Below are 20,892 nucleotides of genomic sequence, written 5' to 3'. Positions count from 1 at the left end.
AAAGACAAACCAGATTTGCATACCACAGCAATGCGTTCCAGAGCTTAACTATTCTCTGAGTGAAAAAATATTTCCTCCTGTTGGTTTTAAAAGTATTTCGAGTACTTTTTGATGGAGTGAAAAATTGATCCACTTGTACCCATTTTACTGCACTCAGGATTTCGTAGACTTCAATCCTATCTCCTCCCTCAGCCGTCTCTTTTCCAAGCTGAAGAGCCCTAACCATTTTCGTCTTTCCTCATACGGGAGGAGTTCCATCCCATTTACCATCTTGGTCACTCTTCTTTGAACCGTTTCTAGCGCCACTATACCTTTCTTGAGAAAAGGAGACCAGACTTGAACACAATACTCCAGATGAGGTCACACCATGGAGCGATACAGGGGCATTATAACATTCTTAGTCTTGTTACCATCCCTTTATTAATCATTCCTAGCATCCCGTTTAACGAACAGAAGGTGTATTCAAAAGATTTTGTTGACTGGAACGTCGTGTCCTTGTCGGGACCTAGGGAGTAAGTAATCTGGAGTACGATTTTGTCTAGCCTTAAAAGTAAGGAGTAAGATTTGAAAGGTTAATCAATGTTTAATTGGTGGCCAAAGGGCAAGTGTGCTTGCAAGAGCCGACACGCAGTAGACCTTGTTCAGGCTTACCTCGAGTTCGGGAACTGTTCCAGCTCTATCTTTAGTTGCCGATTTTCGCTCTTTTCCTCGAATTAGTTTTTGCTCAGAGCTGGCAACTTCTGTAATAAGCACATGATGGGACATGATTAGAGACCGAAGAACAATGAGAATGAGGGTTGCCCTTTAGAATTCAACTACAATATCAAGCTTTGTAAAAATGGAGTAGTCCACCATGGTTAGCACTTTTGTTTCACATTTTCTCATGAGTATATCACGTCTGGGCAACTACAACTGGTTTTGCCATTGTAAGGAATGCGTTCCAGTGCCTTCACCCTCTTGGCATCAAGAGTTCTCAAGTGATCCTTAAAATCTGTAGCTCTCCTAAGGAACATGGCTTCACAGTGTTGATTCGAATCCAAAAAGGCAGCGAGGAAGACGACTTTTGCTAAGGAGAAAAGGAAAGCAACTGGGCCATGAGGAGGGGGAAGAGTTTGCCCTCGTTTTGCTTACGTTTCTTTAGTTTGCCCTCTTCTTTCTTGGTTGGCCCACCCAGGCCACTTGCTGAGATCTGGTGGATTGACCCCATTCTCTCCTCTCTTTTAGTCTGCTCCTGAAATGAGGAAAATAAAATTATTTGTGGAGTACGTAATCAAGAGTAAACATACTTTCTGAGTGACTACTGTCCATTCTGCATGAGCTACATTAACTCTGTCCCTCCCAGAATAAACTGACTAAATGGGATTTTTGAAAGTACTTCCTCTCCTAGGTGACTACCCAGTCTTGCCTAATGGTTGGGCACGTAATGGCTCTCGCTCTGTACCATTGTTTCAACTCATAATGGAAGAAGCAAATGTTATGTAAATGCATTGCGAGTTAAGAGAAGTATGCTAATGAGAAAACATTTCATATAAAATGCCTGCAAAGCATTGTGCACCTTCCAGTGAAGTCCTGAACCTCTCTATTGCCTCAGGTACAGACATAATAGAAGCCTGTTGGGGCCAGGAAACAGCCTGAGTTAGCGGAATGTAATTTACCTTAAGCTTGGGTTCAGAATGAAAAGTTTTAAAATTTAAACTCCAACCCGGTCTTATCTCAGCTCCCTCCTTTGCTACCCTGATGCCCAAGTTCTGCACCATTTCCTGTCCAGTCTCCCTACTTTTACTATCCTGACTTGCATGTTTTGGGCATCCTCCATGTCCTGGAAAAGAAACACCCAAATGGCAGGCTGTATGGCGATACTGCTTTGATTAACGTTAAAATCTATATCTAGATAGTAGCTTCACCTGACAAAAAAAAAGAATATAGATTTACATAAATAAACAAGACATTTAAAATTGTGAAAACCATCGAAACGTAAAATACCCATAAATGAACTTTGAATAAACAAATAGAAACATGATGGCAGATAAAGGCCAATGGCCCATTATCTCTTCCTCTCTCTGAAGAACAAACAAGTCACCTTACATTAGCTGCTGGTTTAATTGGTGGGATAATTGGTTGTGCCATTAGAACCCAATTAAACTCTTGAAAAAAGAAAAAAAAGGCACCACTATGCGGCCTCTGGGACCAGCGCTTAGGTCCTTGGCGGCTAGCAACGCATAGTGAATGCATATAGGAATGGCGCTTAACTTCAGCATCACTATGGGTGCCTTTTACGAAGGCACGCTAGCAGTTTTTTTTTTTTTTTTAAATATCTTTATTCGTTTTTACATTATGCAAACAAGTGTACAATAATTCAAGTCATACTATACATTCTTCACTTGAAACTCTACATTCATTTTATACCATAAATTATCTCCCCTCCCTCCCTTTCCATATATTACCCCTCATAATGTCATAAAACCCACCCATCCCTCCTCCCCCCTACATATATTTAATGGGGATAAATATAATTATTTATTTATTATAATACTCAATTAATGGTCTCCACACCTCTTTAAATTTCTTATAATAACCTCTCTTGATTGCCAATGTTTTTTCCATTTCATACACCTGACAAACCGAACTCCACCAGAAACAATAATTCAATCCTCTATAGTCTTTCCAGTTATGTGTTATATGTTGGATGGCAACTCCTGTTAAAATCATTAACAGTTTGTTATTATTCGATGAAATTTGACTTTTGGCCCTCATAGACATTCCAAACAAAACTGTGTCATATGATAGGGCCACAGGATTAACGCACGTAATAGCACACGCTAAACCGCTGGCCGCGTGATGAAAAGTCGCACATGCTAATGCGGCTTCGTAAAAGGAGCCCTATGTGCCAAGGGCCATGATTCTGACAGGAATGTAGGCCTGTTAAACCCTGGATGATTCTGTGAAGGTGAGTCTAAGAACGTAAGATCTTCTTTGCTTCTGTAAGAGCATAGTTGACGCTGGGAGATGCCCAGCTATGCAGCTGTGAAACTGTCCTTTCACTGACATTTTTTTAAAAAATTCATTATTTATTAAATGCTTTTATTATGTGTGTTTCAGTCATTTATGGCCATAAAGTACTTATGTGTTACATGTTTGTCCGTGCAGTATGGTGGGATGCATTTTTACAATTTTAAATGTCTTGGTTTGTTTATACAAATCTTTCTATGTTCATTATTTTAGAGATTTCTTGTAATGCCCCTGATGCAGGTATAAGCCAAAATGCGGCTGCGTCAGGCAAAGATACGAACCAGATATGAAATATCACCATAAGATACCTAAACCAATCTTACCATTCTCTGTACAAGAAACTCTCCAACCCCTGTATGTCCTGTCTGTCTGTCTAAATTAGATTGTAAGCTCTTCTGAGCAGCGACCATGTAGAGTGATTCTTATGCCTTTTAGCACTATAGAAATGATAAACAGTAGTAGTTGCCACTTGGAAAGAGTTTGCAAGGACATTTCCCTGAGTTCTGTACCTTCTCTTTCTTCTTAGAGGCACTCTTGATGGACTTGCTCATCTGCGACTTGTCTAGTTTTTCCGATTTGTCATACTTCTCCGAGATATTGTAGCCTGAAAATGACTGAGAATGGTGATGTTGCTCTGCTTTACCCTCCGAAATCCTAGTTGAATGAGGCTGTCAACAAAGTCAAACACTTAGCCCTGAAGCAAGTATTATAGTCTAAATGAAATCCCCTTCTCATCCCATGGGAGATCAGAGTGGTGTTTTCCTACTAGAACCCACAGCCCAGCAGAAGATTCCCCAACAGAGTTGCTTCCCTGGGAACTGGAAGCTTTCTATGGGGCTGAGCTTTCATTTCCACTAGCGGTTTCTCAGGTTTAGAGCAATGTTACATTAGCTCCCAGAAAGCAAAGTTAAAAAATGTCAGAGCTTTGGGATCACTCTCAACTTCCATAGCCTTCCCCAAAGAAGAAGCCTCACCGATCTGTGATGTTGCTGAGACTCTCGACTCAATAAAAGATACCTCCTCTGCACAATCTCTTCAGCGGATAAAGCAAAATAACTGAGGACCTAAAACACAGCATGGAAAACAATATTACATATTAATAGTTACCTGACACAAACCAATTAGGGAGTTTTCCCCTACAGTGCTCCTATAAATTAAAAAGTTCCGATTGCCGAAATCAAGAGCTAAGAGCTTGTCAGGAAACATGAATTAATTTAATTTCACTTTTTTTTTTTTTTTATAAATCTTTATTCATTTTTACATCTTACAAGTGTATCAATAAATTGACAATTGAAATTAAATGCATCACTTGAATTTCTGTCATATTTAACAATACATAAAATTTAACCCCTTCCCTCCCAACCCTACCATAACATATGCAATCAAATATATCCTATGAAATATTCTTTTTTACTGATCCAAACATTTAATAAAATTCAGAATTCCCCCCCTCCCATCCCTTCACTTGTATTGTACTTATAATTTCACTTAATATAGCATACCCTCCCCAATCTCCTCTCTTATGATTAATCTACCATTGCTGTCACACTATTTCTCTTTGCTTTGTCTCTCTCTGTATAAAGACGATCTTACTTAATAAGTGACTGTATTCCAGAGCCTTGCTTTTCGACCCCTGACTTATACATATGAGGCCCACATTCCTCCATATCTCCCAGATAGATTTTAAAACAGAGAATAGAGAAGTTTTTGGAATCCAGTGAATTCTAGGACTCGAGGCAACATGGATTCCTTAGAGGCAGGTCTTGTCAGATAAATCTGATCAATTTCTTTGACTGGATGACCAGAGAATTGGATAGAGGGAGTGCACTAGATGTGGGGAACTTAGATTTTACCAAAGCCTTTGACAGTGTTCCACACAGACGTCTAATAAATAAACTGAGTGCCCTTAGAATGGACTCCAAAGTGACAGACTGGGTCAGGAACTGGATGAGTGGAAGGTGACAGAGGGTAATGGTCAATGGAGATTGCTGTGAGGTAAGGTAGTGAAGTAAGGTTCTTGGGCTTGTTCTTTTTAACAATTTTGTAAGCGATTTTGCTGAAGGGCTTCCTTTTTGCAGATGATCCCAAAGTCTGAAGTAGAGTAGATACCCCTAATGGTGTGGAAGGAAGGACCTAGCGAAGCGTTAAGAATTGTCTGGAATTTGGCTAGATTTAATGCTAAGGAATGCAAGGTCATTTGGGCTGCAAAAACCCGAGGTAACGGTACAGTTTAGTGGGTGAAGAACTTTTGTACATGAAAGAGAAGCAGGACCTGGGTGTGATGGTCTTAAGGTGGCAAATAGGTTGAAAAGGCCACGGTGAAAGCTAGAAGGATGCAGGAGGCTTTGATGCTGCTGTATAAGACTCTGGCGAGACCTCATTTAGAATATTAAAAAGATAGAAACAGGATAGAGTCAGTCCAGAGAGAGGCCAGTAAAATGGTCATGGTTTTCGTCTTAAGAGGAGGGGTGCCTGTTAGAATGGCTGCAGTGCCAGCGATCCTCTGCACACCATAATTAGGGGGGGACAAAAGGGAAGCATGTTGGCCTTCAGGGGAGGGGAGATCCTAAAGCCATGGGGCTGAGGGCAACTAGTTCCTCTGCGGTCACATGAGATCCCCAAAATATTGGGGGTGCTTGGGCACCCCACAGCGCCTGGCCGAATCCAGAGATTCTTTGCTGCTTACCCCAATAACAGTTTAGAGACAGGAATTTATCAAAACTCTTTTTAAACCCCATCACACTAACTGCCTTTATGACATTCTCTGGCAATGAATTCCAGACCCTAACTATGTATTCAGTGAAAAATATTTTCTACAATTTGTTTTAGTAATTGTATAGTCAGTTCCCTAATCAATTTGTGTTTACCCCTTCCACCCCACTCAGCATTTTGTAGACCCCTATCATGTCCCATTTCAGCTCTCTCTTCTCCATGCTGAAGAATCCTAACCTCTTTACAGGGGAATCATTCCATGCTCTTAATCATTTTAGTTGCTCATTTCTCTCTCTTTAATTTAAAAGAGAATTTAGCAGGTTTAAAAGACCCCCCCCCCAAAAAAAAAAGAAAAACCCTACATGGAACAGACCTCAGCAAGGTAGAGTGCTCCATCGTCTCCAATTTCATTGTGTGCCAAGGAAAGGCTCAGCAGTGAACGGTTCATCCGCAAGACCTGAAATGGAACAAAGAATCCCAAAAAATGCACATTTAAAATAGGATAATAAAAGGAAGAGCAGTAAGTTACACATGCAAACATCTAAACAAATCCCTCCTCTGTGGGAAAATGCTTGAAGTAGCTCCATGTAAACCACTTTGAGTGTAAGTCCCAATCCCCCTTTCCCTTGTGCTGCTACTTACAAAGAATAATTGCCCCCCAACCCCATCAAGGCAAATTTTGTAAGTCCTTAACAGACCAGTCCAAAACCTTCAACTAGTATATGAAAGCAGAGAGGAAAAAGACTTGTGTGCTCTGCCTAGAAAAGCACCGTGCAGCCATAGTTCTTAGTATTTCTCCGTCTTCAGCAGATAGTAACAGATTATATATCAGTAATTACTGGACTGGTTCCAGAGGTAAGTTCCTGAGCCAGTTTGAGAACTGGGACCCAGCTGAGTGAGGGGTGCCCATATTTAAAATCATGAATATTTGGAACACAGAGGTCATCTCGGAGGTGTCTGAGACTTTCCCTCTCCTCCTCCATATCCCTTCTATTCTTGAGGGGTACTTTCTTAAGTTTTAAATTGAAAAAGATGTTTGCAAAGCTTCTCCTGTCAAGATTTGGGGGCTGAGGGAGCTCAGGTCTGTGACTAGGTCTGATGGGCACTATTTCTTGTTTCCCTGAGGTATAGGTTGACTTCTGCCTAGATGGAAGCCTCAACATAGTGCACCAAGCACTGCTCTCACTGTCAGTCTATAGGATTCACAGCATCCAATTACTTCACCCCTTGAAACCCCAAATTACTGAAGAGATTCTGGAAATCCACTCCAAATTAAACGCACTGAACATACCAAAAACCCACTTTGGACACGGAAGAACTGCATCAGCAAATCAGTATAGATTCCACTCCCAGGAAGGTCAAACTTCCATCTTACTTTTCACGATCAAATCAGCGCAGTCATCCAGAAGTGCTTTTATAAACTACAACTGATTCGCTCAATAACGTAAACATTCTTATCCACTCCCTAGTCATCTCTCACATTGACCATTGTAATTCTCTTTATCAGGGCATTACCCTTCAAATTTTACAAAACAGCAGTTAAACTAATCTATAGAGCAAAAAAGTAAGACTTCTTTGAGACGCCCACTGGTTGCCCATTACACATCGTATAACATTACCTTAAAATACATTTCTAGACCGCAATACCTTCCAGATCAATGCGGTTTACATCAAGAGACTGTACATCACAGTGAAATACAAAAGAAATATCATCTTCTTTACTTTCCTAAGAATTTTACAAAAAGAGATGTCTTTAATGCATTTCCGAAAACTAAGAAGCAAACAAAATACACAGTTCCGAATCCCAGCTTAGCAGCCTGATATGCAATTGTTCAATGCAAAAATTTCTTCTTCTTACCTTCAAAACCAAACATATAAATACTCCAGCTTTCATTGACAAATATCTCATCCCTTACACTCCCTCTCGGACGCTTCGATCTAACAACTAAAATCTATTAACAATCCCATCCACCTGTGAGATATTTTACGACACAACTTGTAAACCAAATCTTTTCGGTCAAAGCCTCCCTCTCTTTGGAATGCTCAACCATTACACATTAGACTGGAATCCTCCCTGGAGAAATTTAAATCCAAACGTAAAAACTTTCCTTTAAGCTCCTGAGGCGAGACTATTTACGCAGAAAATGCCAAGATCATAGCGGAGAAAAACAAACACTTAATACGAAGTGACCCCTCCCCCTTGATCCTTCCATTTCTTTTTATTCTAAAAGTTGTTTTTTTTTACTTCCCCTTCCACTCCTATTGGTGCTAGTATGTATTCTCTGGTTTGTTATCCCTCAATTGATATTTTTAATTTTTATAATATTGTAAACCATTTAGTTATTCACTGATAGATGGTCTATTAAGTGATAAATAAACTTGGAAACTTGGCACCTCATATTATGCAGGGCAAGTTTCAATTTCAAATTTTGGAGAAAGACCTACAAGAAATAAGAAAGCCAATTCTGCATCCTTTACAGGAAGGTTGGCAGTAGCAGTCTTGACACAGCGTCTCTTCTGGCTCTGTAAATGGTCTACAGATATGGTTTCTAAAACCTGTCTCAGCTGACTTCCCTTTGGAGGCAAACTGCTCTTTGGTGAAGACCTGAAGATGTTAGTGAAGTATTGGGAGACAAGCCCAAAGATTACCTGGAGATGACAAACCTAGGTCTTATTTCAAGGCAAGGGTCTGCAAGATCCAGGTTTTGCGATGCTAGAAGTATAACCCAGGTAAATCTGGGCCCTTCCAGTGATCAAGAAAAATTTCAATCTTGAAACTCCTCCTTTTCAAGGAGGCAGAATCTAAAAAAATCTTATGTGCCAGGTGCTTCCTAAAAATTTCAATGATTTGCTTTGGTTCCTTTCTTCACAGGATTAAGTTGGTGAATGACTGTCCCTTTTTCAAAAAGGATGAACCCAAATCACATTGGTCTTGGATTTGATGGAAGATGGTTACAAATTTGAATTTGCTCGACAACTACTCAATTTCTTTTCTGGCTGTACAGAACAAAACATCCTAAATATTGGAGCAGTAGAGACTGTCCCAGACACCAAGAGAAAGAAAATATTCCATCAGTTGTGTGGTTCCAAAGTAAGAGGGGACATTTCATTCAACTTTAGATCTCAAGGGAATAAATCATGTCTTATGGGTGACTAACTTTAAAATAAGGTCTGCAACATCGGCCATGAGACAGGGGGAGCTTTTGACTTCTTTGAACCTGAAGGCGGCTTATTTGCATCTTCTGATTTGGCTGTTGCATCAAAGATTCAAGTTTGCGATTCTCAGGAAGCACTTTCAGTTTAATGTCACGCCCAGAACTTCTTTCTCCAAGGCAGCATTTCTGCATCGAGGGAATCAGGGTTCACTCCTACTTGGACAACTACATTTTTCAAACCAGTTCATACCCGGAGGCCAAAGAGGCAACAGCCAGAAAATCCTGTGATTCCTGCAGGCCACTTCTACAAAAGCAATTTAGCTCCCTCTTGAGAGCTGACATATTTGGGAGCAAAATTCAATACTGATAATTCTTCTTTCAAAGCAGAGGTGTATTGTCACAGTCCCCAGATCAGGTTTCTTTTGTGTCAAAGTGTTCTTCAAGTGTGGAATTCATGCAAGTATGGGTGTCCAAGGCAGGCACTACAGATCTGGTCCCAAGGGATCACTCACATGAAACCTCTGCAGCCTTCCCTCTCAGAGCTATGACTGCTGCCTTCTTTGGATATCTTGGGTAAAGAGCAGCATGTGGTGTTGGATACAACCATGTTTTGAGGAGTGAGTTTGCAGATCCCCAGCTCTCTTAGGTTGAGGAGCAGAGTTCTTGGATTCAGAAAGAGGCATCCTGGCCAATCAATCATCTGGAACTCAAAGCAGCTCAGCCTACATAAAACAGACTAATTCTCTTGCATTGGCAAAAAACCTCCATAGAAATCATAACCTATTAACTGACTTTCCTTTGGTCCTACCAGACCAATCACATATGAGCTCTAGAAATCTGATCGTTCTAATAAGTTTCAATGTCAATATGTAAAAGTTTCTTCTCATGGTTTGACATAACCCAAGTTTAATAGATTGAGAGTGATTCTGTTGATTTCTACAATTCAGATGAAAGGCAAACTTCTCACTTCTCTTGCTTTGTCATTCAATATACTCAAGATCTATTATCAGTCCCTTCTTTAAAAATAGTAGGCCCAAGAAGAAATGAAATGTTCTCCGTTTTAGCACCTCAAACTTGGAATTCCTTGCCCCTCTACATAAGAAAAGAAAAAGACCTCAATTCCTTTAAAAAATCTTTGAAAACTTTTTTATTTAAAGACGCTTTTACTATTTAATAATTTAAATTCTGTTTAAAAATTTTTGTTTTTCAAGCTCAAATTTTTAATTCTCTAAATTTATTTTTGCCCCTTCCCTATGTGTTTACCTTTACTCTTTCTTCCATCTTAGATCGAGAATATTGTAACTGTTCCCCTTTTTTCCCTAATGTACCTAGTTAGTGATGTAACCCCTTAAGTTCTAACATTGTATGTCATAAATTTTTGCTTTTCAAAAATTTGTTAAGAAGTTTTGTTTTTAATACTGTTTGTTATCATAAATGATATTTTAAATTGTACATCGCTTAGAAAGTGTTATAGGCGATTCATCAAATCAAATTGAACTTGAACTTAAAGACAATAGTTTATGAAGCCTTTATAGGGCAGAGCCTAAACATCTTTACTTTCTGCATTTTGCAGGTTTAGATTGTCTGCCTCATGTTAAGATGCCTTTTCTTTAACCATCCTTCCTCACCTTAGCGAGGAAACTCACTCCCAGATCTGAGATGTGGTTGTAGCTGAGATTGAGGGACACCAAATTCTTTTTGGTCAGCTGCTGTTCCTGCAGAGCCTGTGCGATCAACCAGACACCGTCATTGTCAATTTTGTTATTGCGGAGGGTTACATGAGCCAACCTGCAGAAAAGAGAAGTAAAGATCCCTTTCGCACTTCATCTTTGATACTGCTGCTACAGCCAGTGGCCACATGCAAGGGACCAAAGTGACAAGAAAAATTGTGGGCAACAGATGATGTCGGAAACCATAACTTCAGCACCTGCAGAACAGATATTTCCTCCGAGACAGAAGGAAAACTCCAGAATGAGAAGGCATAGTATGAAGTTAAAAGGTTATAGGCTCAGAAGTAAACTATGGAAATACTTTTTTTTACAGAAAAGGTGGAGACCAAGATAGTGGAGACAGACTGTCTGAAATCAAGAAAATATGGGATAGGCAAGTGTAGGGTTACCAGACGTCCGGATTTCACTGGACATGTCTGGGGGTCCAAACGCCTTTTCAAAACCCAGCACTTTGCCCGGGTTTTGAAACGCTTCCTCAAAATTGCATCGGGCAGGAAGGCATCCGAGAGCAGGCAGTGGAGAGTGAGGCTAGGGCAGGCCTGGATGTAACAGGGCGGGTCTCAGGGTCCGGATTTTACTAAAGTAAAATCTGGTAACCCTAGACAAGTGGGAGTTCTCAGGGAGAAGAGAAGATAGGCAGACTGGATGGGTTATTGATCAGACTTCTTTCTTCTAGATAAGCTAAAATTAAAGCATGGAATATAGGAAAGGGTAAAAAACTAACCAATTCTGATAGTCTGATGACATAGCATGATGGACCAGAAGCACTCAGGGGAAAGGGTTGTTCCCAAACTCACACAGAGCAGTCACCGATTCTCTCCATGCTATGAATGAAAAGTCTCTCTAAGCCCAAATAAATATGACACTTACTGCTGGAATTTTCACAATTGCAACATAGATTTGGTCTTAGTAAAAAACAAAGTTTTAAATGGTTGCAATTGAAGCAGGCCATTCAGGTTGGGTTCCCTGAATGGAAAACATTGAATAATCAATATAGTTTAAAGTTCTTATGTTTTCAAGCAGACTTCCTAGGACATCAAGCCGCATTGTGGTATAAATTAATATCTGGATATTTGAATAAAAAATCAAAAAATGGTCTAAGAGATATTTGGAGCATTGAGATTAAGCATCAAATTAATGCATCTCAATGGCCACTAATTTGGTCTTGGAGAATGAGATGGACAGTGTCAGCATCTATGAGACAAACTTGGTTCTTTTTATTACATAGAGCTTTTTGGACCCCTACACGTTTGCAAAAATTAGATAGTTCTAAGTCCAATAAATGCTGGCACTGTAATCTGGAACCTGGGACGTTGGATCATTTACTATATCATTGTCCCTACATTAAAAGTTTTTGGAATGCAATTTGGCCACAAATTAATAAATTGATGGAAAATCATGTAGCAATATCATATGATACAGTGTTATTTGGAATGATGATGAGAAAAAAAAGTCAAATTTCACCAGAAAATAACAAGCTTTTACTAGTCATGACAGGGGTTGCCATTCAGCATATAACCAATAACTGGAAGAATCATAGTAACCTTAATTATACATTTTGGTGGAATACAATTTGTCATATATTCAAAATGGAAAGAGTAATAGCAATACAAAGAGGGACATATCCTAAATTTATAAAAATATGGGGGCCATTGACAAAGTATTGTACTGAATGAATAAGGAGAAATTAGGTTCTTACCTGCTAATTTACTTTCTTTTAGCTTCTCCAGACCAGTAGAGGTTAACTTTACGAATGGGTATATATCTAATCATGACCAGCAGGTGGAGACTGAAAACAAAACTTTGGGACAGTATATCCTAGCCCCTCCTCTCTATTTCCCTCAGTCTGCCGAATAGCCAAGCAGGACCAAGAACTGGAAAACAACAGAGAGAAAAAACAATACTCCGAAAGGAGTAACAAATAACATACCCAAAAATGCTGTTGGAAAATGCAGAGGAGAAATTCCCGAAGGAAGAAGGTCCCCACAGCTCGCCAGCTAAGCCAGCCGAGCCACAGCCGCTGTTCTTCAATACTCCCCGGCCCTAGAAAAATACTAGAACCCGCAGCAAAAACCAAAAACTGCCCGCGCAACAGCCCCAACAACAACAACAACAGACAGGGTGGGGACCTCTACTGGTCTGGAGAAGCTAAAAGAAAGTAAATTAGCAGGTAAGAACCTAATTTCTCCTTCTTTAGCACTCTCCAGACCAGTAGAGGTTAACTTTACGAATGGGACGTACCAAAGCAGTCCCCTCACGGGCGGGACCCCTGAAGGGCCGATACCAGTACACGTTCACCGAACACCGCGTCCCGACGCGCCTGAACATCTACCCGATAATGCCGAACAAAAGAATGCAAGGAGGACCAAACCGCAGCCTTACAAATATCCACCGGAGGCACAAGCGACGACTCAGCCCAAGAAGCCGCCTGACCCCTAGTGGAATGAGCCTTGAGAAACTCCGGAACCGGCTTCTGACTCAGAAGATAAGCGGAAGCAATCATCTCCTTGATCCAGCGCGCAATAGTAGCCTTAGAAGCGCCAGCCCCCCGCCGAGGACCCGCCAGAAGCACAAAGAGATGATCGGAGCTCCGAAACTCCCGGGTCCGCTGCACATAAGCATGGAGGACCCGACCGACATCCAACTTGCGCAGCTGTCGTTGCTCAGAAGAACCCTCCCGACTACCCAAGACCGGGAGGACCACCGATTGATTGACATGAAAAGGAGAAACTACCTTCGGCAGAAAGGAAGGAACAGGCCGCAAAACAACCCGCTCCTTCGAAAACTCCAGGAAGGGAGCCCTACAAGAAAAAGCCTGTAGCTCCGACACCCGTCTAGCGGAAGTAATGGCCACCAAAAAGACCGACTTCAGCGTAAGGTCCTTCAACGAACAGCCATCCAACGGCTCGAAAGGAGGGCGCACTAGAACAGAGAGAACCAGATTGAGATCCCAAGAGGGAACCGAGGGCCTTATGGGAGGCCTGAGCAACTTGGCCGCCCTAAGAAAGCGAATCACATCAGGAATGGCTGACAAACGCTGACCTGTCACCAGCCCCCGAAAAGCCGACAGGGCCGCCAGATGAACCCGAAGAGAAGACCAGGCCAGGCCCCTATCCAGGCCATCCTGCAAAAACTCTAGAATGTTAGGTAGAGAAGCGCGAAAGGAGACCACTCCCCGCGCTCGGCACCATTCCTCAAAAAGACGCCAAACCCGTACATAAGCCCGAGAGGTAGAAAGCCTCCGGGACCCCAAAAGTGTAGAGATCACCTTGTCGGAATATCCCTTCTTACTCAGGCGGCCCCTTTCAAGAGCCAAGCCGTAAGACAAAAGGGAGACGGGTCGAACATGGGAATGGGACCCTGCGTCAGAAGATCGCACCCGAGAGGCAGAGGAAGAGGATCCGCCACCAGATGCCTCACCAGATCCGCATACCACGGACGACGAGGCCAATCCGGAGCCACCAAAACCACCAGCCCCGGATGGCGAACAACGCGAAGCAGTACTCTGCCCACTAATGGCCAAGGAGGGAACACATACAACAGCCCCTCCGTTGGCCACGGTTGGACCAGAGCATCCAGACCCTCGGCCAGACCGTCCCTGCGACGACTGAAGAAGCGGGGGTACTTTGGCGTTGCCACTTGTAGCCAACAGATCCATCAGGGGCTGCCCCCAAGCACGCACTAGCAACTGAAACGCCTCGGCGCCGAGACACCACTCTCCCGGATCCAAGAAGTGACGACTGAGGAAGTCCGCCTGAACGTTTTCTACCCCGGCAATGTGAGAGGCCGAGAGGTCCAGAAGATGCGACTCCGCCCAAACCATGAGCCGAGCCGCCTCCTGCGCCACCAGAGTGCTCTTGGTGCCCCCCTGACGATTGACATAAGCCACCGCCGTGGCATTGTCCGACAGGACTCTGACCGACTTGCCCAACAAAAGGGAGTGGAAAGCCAACAGCGCCAGCCGGACCGCCCTGGTCTCCAACACGTTGATCGACCAGGAGGCCTCCTCCGTGGACCAGGTTCCCTGAGCTGAGTGACCCAGGCACTGGGCCCCCCAACCCAGGAGACTCGCATCCGTAAGGAGCACCGTCCACTGCGGAAGATCCAGACCCACCCCCTGAACTAGGTGAGGGGTCCGGAGCCACCAACGCAGACTGCAGCGCGCCAAGCCTCGCAGGGGAACCGGAACATCCATCCCGTGCCTCTGGGGAGACCACCTCCGGAGCAGAGCATACTGGAGAGGACGCATGTGGGCCCGCGCCCACCTCACCACGTCCAGGGACGCCGCCATCGACCCCAGGACCTGGAGGAAATCTCGCGCCCGAGGACACCGGGACGCCAAAAGCAGGCGAATCTGAGACTGCAATTTGCTCACCCGGGCCTCTGGGAGGAAGACCTTCCCCAAGGAGGTGTCGAACAGCACCCCGAGGTACTCCAGACGCTGAGCCGGAACCAACCAACTCTTGGAAAGGTTGACCACCCAGCCCAGTGACCGGAGAAAACTCCACCACCCGAGCCGTAACCCGGGAGCTTTCCTGCAACGACTTGGCCCGAATTAACCAGTCGTCCAGGTAGGGGTGTACCAGGATGCCCTCCGACCGCAAGGCTGCCGCGACGACCACCATCACCTTGGTGAACGTCCGGGGAGCCGTGGCCAGCCCAAAGGGAAGCGCACAGAACTGATAGTGCCGACCCAAGATCGCAAAGCGCAGGAAACGCTGATGAGAGGCCCGAATAGGAACATGCAAGTAGGCCTCCGTCAGATCGAGAGAAGTGAGAAACTCCCCCGGCTGAACCGCCAGAAAGACCGCCCGCAGCGTTTACATACGGAAAGAGGGAACCTTGAGAGCCCTGTTGACCCCTTTCAAATCGAGGATGGGCCGAAAAGTCCCCTCCTTCTTGGGCACCACAAAGTAAATGGAGTACCTGCCCGTGCCCCACTCCGGGGGGGGCACCGGAACTACTGCCCTGAGATCTAGCAAGCGCTGAAGGGTCTGGCGAAACGCCAGCGTCTTCCCAGGAGTCTGACATGGAGAAGCGAGGAAAAAATCCGGCAGAGAGCGGGCGAACTCCAGGGCATAACCGTCCCGCACCACCTCCAGGACCCACTGATCGGACGTGATCTCGGCCCATTTGGGAAAAAAGTCGCGCAGCCGGGCCCCCACCGGAACCAAGGGGGGCGCCGGCAAGGCGTCATTGTGCAGGACGGGAAGCGGGGGAACCGGCGGAGGGATTCCCTGCCCCCCGACGGGCCCCCCGAAAGGGCTGCATGCGCTGGAAGAACCGACCCCGGGAAAACCCCGGAGACTGGAAAGAAGCAGCCCCACGCCCAGGGCGATACTTGCGAAATTCCCGCAAACGCCCCCGGGCCGCACCACCCCGAGACGCCGGGCGGGCACGGTCCTCCGGCAAACGGGGAACTTTCGAGTCCGACAGAGTCTGAATCAACTTATCCAAGTCCTCTCCAAATAAAAACGACCCCCGAAAGGGAAATTTAGTAAGCTTAGCTTTGGACGCAGCATCCGCCGCCCAAGCGCGCAGCCACAACACACGCCTTGCGGCCACGCCAAAAGCCATGGACTTAGCCGAGATCCGCACCAAGTCATACAGAGCATCCGAGAGGAATGAGGCAGCCATCTCAATCTTCGCTACCTCCTGATCCACCAGAGACCAGTCGTCAGACTCTCGATCCAAGACCCGCTCCGCCCACCGAAACACGGCGCGAGCGACCAGTCCCCCACAAATAGCCGCCTGGACCCCAAAGGCAGAGACTTGAAAATTTTGCTTAAGGATGGTCTCCAATTTGCGCTCCTCAGAGTCCCGCAAGGCAGAACCGCCCTCAACAGGCACGGTATGCCGCTTGGAAATAGCCGAGACCACCGCATCCACGACTGGCGAAGCTAACGTAGCCCGATCCCCTTCAGGAATGGGATACAGGCGAGCCATGCTGCGCGCCAGCCGAAACGGCGTCTCCGGCGTTTTCCACTGCTCAAGAATAATATCCCGAATATCCTGATGCATAGGAAAAGAGCGGGAAACGGACCGGATCCCTCGTAACAGAGGGTCCCCCACACGCGGAGTCTCCGGCGGCGCGTCCTCAAAACGCAAAGCCGAAGAAACCTGTTGAATAAGGTCAGGCAGCTCATCTCTCTGAAAAAGGCGCACCACGGACGCCTCGTCACTGGAGAACGGGAAACCCGACAACCCGCCGCCAGCTTCCGTCCCCTCCAGAGGGTCCTGGAAATCCTCAGAAGGGTCCAGGTCCTCCTCCAGACCGACACGTTCCTCCGACCACAAATCCTCGTCCCACGACACCCGCGGACGCTTGGACAAGAGAGGCGGCGGAGGGGACGTCACGTCAGACGAGAGAGGCAAAGCCGCAGGGAGCGCGGAGGAAACCCCACCCCCCGAGACCCCCTGGGCGCAACCGGGACCCCCAGCCGCCTGAAAATAGGCTTTGCATAATGAAAAGAAAAAATCAGGGGAAAAACCCCCCGAGGGTCCCAAGGGACTCCCTGCCACAGCAGGGGACCCAGCAGAAACCTGCCCCTGCATAGTCAAAACAGGGGGAAGGTCACCTGAGGTGGAAGACAAAATGGAGGGGCCAGACAGAGAAGATGGCGGTTTTCCCGCCAAAAAAGCTCCCTCCATAGCCTGAAGCGGCTGAGAAACCTGAATAGTCTCAGCCGCTAAAGCAGGCAAGCCGGCATCAGCTGTCAAAAAATCAGCTGAGAGGGAATCCTTCGGGGAATCCCTCCGTGGGCGGTTGTGGAAGACCGGGCTTCCCCACTGCTCCAAGCCGACTCGCGAGGCACCATCGGCGGGGAGCTCTGGGCGCCTGCAGCCGCTGCCGACGGAGCTCCACCACCTCACCGACCCAAACCGCCGAGTTCAGGCCGGCCGCGAGTGCCTCGCGGCTGGACTAAAATTGTGGCCTACTCCCCCGGAGAAGGGCACAATTGCTCCATACGCGACCTAGCTATAAAAAAGTGCTGGTTACATGAAAAAATACAGTAAAATACAGTTTTCTTAAAGGGAAACAACCCTTCAGACCAGCACTACCTCAGGATTTTTTTTTTTTTTTTTTTTTACAGAACAGACTCCACAGGCTCTCGAAGCAATATGCCTTGCTTGATTTAGGGGGCAAGGCTTACTGCTGAGGCTCCTCTAAAAAAATATGGGGAGGTGGAGGAAGTGGGGGGAGGGACCCCGCTCGTGACCCGCCGGGTTTGACACCCCCGAGGTCGGACGAACCCCCAAACAGAGTCCGTCCAAGCTCCGTCCGGCTAAAAACAGGGACAATAAACCCCTAAACAAATTCCAACAGCCCTACCAAGAGAGATGGGTACAGATCACTCAACACCTGCTGGAGACTGAAAGAAGACTGAGGGAAATAGAGAGGAGGGGCTAGGATATACTGTCCCAAAGTTTTGTTTTCAGTCTCCACCTGCTGGTCATGATTAGATATATACCCATTCGTAAAGTTAACCTCTACTGGTCTGGAGAGTGCTAAAGAATAGGATTTATCTTCTTCTTTTTCTTGTCTTCTTTATGGCACACATGGAGGGGGGGTAGTGAAAATAATTTTACATAACATGTTATAATATGGTATACAATATGTATAAGGTGATTGGAAAGTACTTGAAGGGTGGGGGGTGGGAGAGGGGATAAAAAAAATTGTTCAGAATATTATGTAATAGATATAAAAGTGATATTGTGTATTCATTAGTTGTAACTCAATATTTTGTACACTTCATGTAAAATATGAAAATGAATAAAGAATTATAAAAAAAAATTATGACACTTACGTGCTGTCCACGCTCAAAAGTCTAAAATAAGTTTGTTCGGGCAGCGGATTTCCATCCAGCACTAGGTTCCTAGAAAGGAAAGCAGGAATGCAGGACTTTGTGTACAAAGGCTTCTCCTATACATAAACAAATTCTAAGAGCCCTTTCTGTATTATACAGTTTTTGCCCCTCAGACATGCCAATAACTCAGGGTATTTTTTCACAATGGTTTGTTTCAGCAGAATTTGATGGGACAGAAAAACATCTTACAAAATGAATTTGAAGCCAAAGTCGCGAATCATGCTTTGTTCCCATGTAACTATTCATGGACATTTTTAGAGAAAAGGTACATTGCTGACATTTCTGTCTCTATTCAGCACTGCATTTAATTATTTTGTCTGTTTGTACCCTGCTAAGAACTATCCATGAACCCAGATTCACTTTTGCCTCAGTGGTAGGTGGCAATCTGCTCTTTCACTCAGATCACTCCATCGTCTGTCCTGTACCAGGGGCAAGAAGACCCGAAAAGAGGAGACGGTGGAGCTAGCTCCACGGAAAATCAGGCAAAGGGCAACAAGGCTGTACAAAGAAGCAAAAATAATAATAATTTTATATTAGGTTCTACTTACTTGAGATTTGGGCAGCGTGGCAGGATTTTGGCCAACAAGTCAACTGTGTGGTCCGTCAAACCGACATTCCAGAAGCTGAAAGAATCCCAAAATATATTTTAAAACCTTAGCAAAGGAAGCAGACAGCAGCAGAACATCACCTGGGGAAAATCCTGTCTTCTGCCTGGCCAAGGCCAGGTAAAAACTGTAATATGTTCCCAAGGTCCATTAACTAGTGGCAGGGCAGCATTTTGCTGGTATTGCTATGGCATGGTGTTCCTCTCAAACTCAGATGTCCATCCAGCCTCAGGAAGGTTTGGACAATTTCCAGGAGGAAAAGTCCTTAGTCTGTTATTGAGAGAGACATGGGGGAAGCCACTACTTGCCCTGGATCGGTAGCATGGAATGTTGCTACTCCTTGGGTTTTGGCCAGGTATTAGGGACCTGGATTGGCCACCGTGAGAACGGGCTACTGGGCTTGATGGACCATTGGTCTGGCCCAGTAAGGCTATTCTTATGTTTTTAGAGTAAGGGATGCATAAATAGCACATGAGAAATATATTACACAACTTCAACGTAACATGTATACAGTAAACTTTTACAGAGGTTTATAAATAGAAAGTTTATGGGGTACTCAGGTTCAGAATCTCTAACACTTGTTTTCTCAAAATGATACCCAAGAAAAGATGCAGATTTAAACACAACCTTCTGAGGAAAATGGGCAATTTGTGGCCCACATTGAGGAAAGGCCCCATAACCTGACAAGAGGACAACCCCAAGTCCCTTAATACAGGAGACTTACTTGAGGGTATGGAGCGTTTGTGATGCCGGTAAACATTTGCTAAATACCTCCATCATTTTTTCATCAATTTTCCAGGCTGTGGAAAAAACATATGGTAAAATCAGAGGACATAATTTGAGGTTGAGGGGTGGTAGATTCAGGGGCAATGTTAGGAAATTCTACTTTACGGAGAGGGTAGTGGATGCCTGGAATGCGCTCCCGAGAGAGGTGGTGGAGAGTAAAACTGTGACTGAGTTCAAAGAAGCGTGGGATGAACACAGAGGATTTAGAATCAGAAAATAATAGTAAATATTGAAGAATTAAGGTCAGTACTGGGCAGACTTGCACGGTCTGTGTCTGTATATGGCCGTTTGGTGGAGGATGGGCAGGGGAGGGCTTCAATGGCTGGGAGGGTGTAGATGGGCTGGAGTAAGTCTTAACAGAGATTTCGGCAGTTGGAACCCAAGCACAGTACCGGGAAAAGCTTTGGATTCTCGCCCAGAAATAGCTAAGAAGAAAAAAAAAATTTAAATTGAATCAGGTTGGGCAGACTGGATGGACCATTCGGGTCTTTATCTGCCGTCATCTACTATGTTAGATTATATAAAGTGTTGGGCATGATGTTACCGCATAAGGATCTTAGTTGTTACAGTCAGCATTGGGGAATAACTTAACCCTTGATTTATTGCATTGGGTCTTACATGTTAATATAGGGGGGGGAGTCCCCTCTGACGCAGTGTGCTTGGTTGCGTGAATGTTATTATAGAGTATTGCTCAGGGGTTATTATACACAACACCAATTATATTATAGTGTGGGTATAACTACAGATCTTGTTTGAAATGTGGGTGAGATTGGAACATGCCTTTTGGCAATGTCCCCATATTAAACAATCTTGGGCACATGTAGTAGGTTTTATTTGCAGGATGACAAGTCTTTCGAGGGCATGGTTCCTCAATTGGTACTGGATGTCCCTCTTGCTGTCAAATCAATAAAATTCATTGAATCATAATCCTCGAGGAGGTTGCTTCCCCTTCAGAATAAAGGCTGAATTATAATTGCTAACTTAGAATAGAAATCTGTTGGAAGGTCTCAATCCTCCAATTTCTTAC

At 44.8% G+C, this 20,892-nt stretch overlaps 1 protein-coding gene across 5 annotated transcripts in view; it reads right to left on the bottom strand.

Moving 5' to 3' along the window:
* LOC117349909 (leucine-rich repeat-containing protein 71-like) overlaps nucleotides 1-20,892 on the bottom strand; it is a 37,148-nt gene that overhangs the window by 7,174 nt on the left and 9,082 nt on the right. For all 5 annotated transcript variants that reach the window (XM_033923623.1, XM_033923622.1, XM_033923625.1 and 2 more), the window contains exons 6-14: nucleotides 19,804-19,879; nucleotides 19,023-19,097; nucleotides 18,415-18,483; nucleotides 10,505-10,664; nucleotides 6,095-6,178; nucleotides 3,984-4,073; nucleotides 3,519-3,677; nucleotides 1,132-1,231; nucleotides 652-740 (exon numbers count right to left, since the gene is read on the bottom strand). In XM_033923623.1, the coding sequence (XP_033779514.1) occupies nucleotides 652-740; nucleotides 1,132-1,231; nucleotides 3,519-3,677; nucleotides 3,984-4,073; nucleotides 6,095-6,178; nucleotides 10,505-10,664; nucleotides 18,415-18,483; nucleotides 19,023-19,097; nucleotides 19,804-19,879 (902 nt within the window). The remainder of the gene's footprint in view (nucleotides 1-651; nucleotides 741-1,131; nucleotides 1,232-3,518; nucleotides 3,678-3,983; nucleotides 4,074-6,094; nucleotides 6,179-10,504; nucleotides 10,665-18,414; nucleotides 18,484-19,022; nucleotides 19,098-19,803; nucleotides 19,880-20,892) is intronic.

Source organism: Geotrypetes seraphini, chromosome 16 (genome assembly GCF_902459505.1).
Source record: "Geotrypetes seraphini chromosome 16, aGeoSer1.1, whole genome shotgun sequence".
Classification (NCBI taxonomy): domain Eukaryota; kingdom Metazoa; phylum Chordata; class Amphibia; order Gymnophiona; family Dermophiidae; genus Geotrypetes; species Geotrypetes seraphini.
The sequence above is the reverse complement of the archived record's forward strand: the minus strand, read 5'-3'. Positions and strand labels throughout refer to the sequence as shown.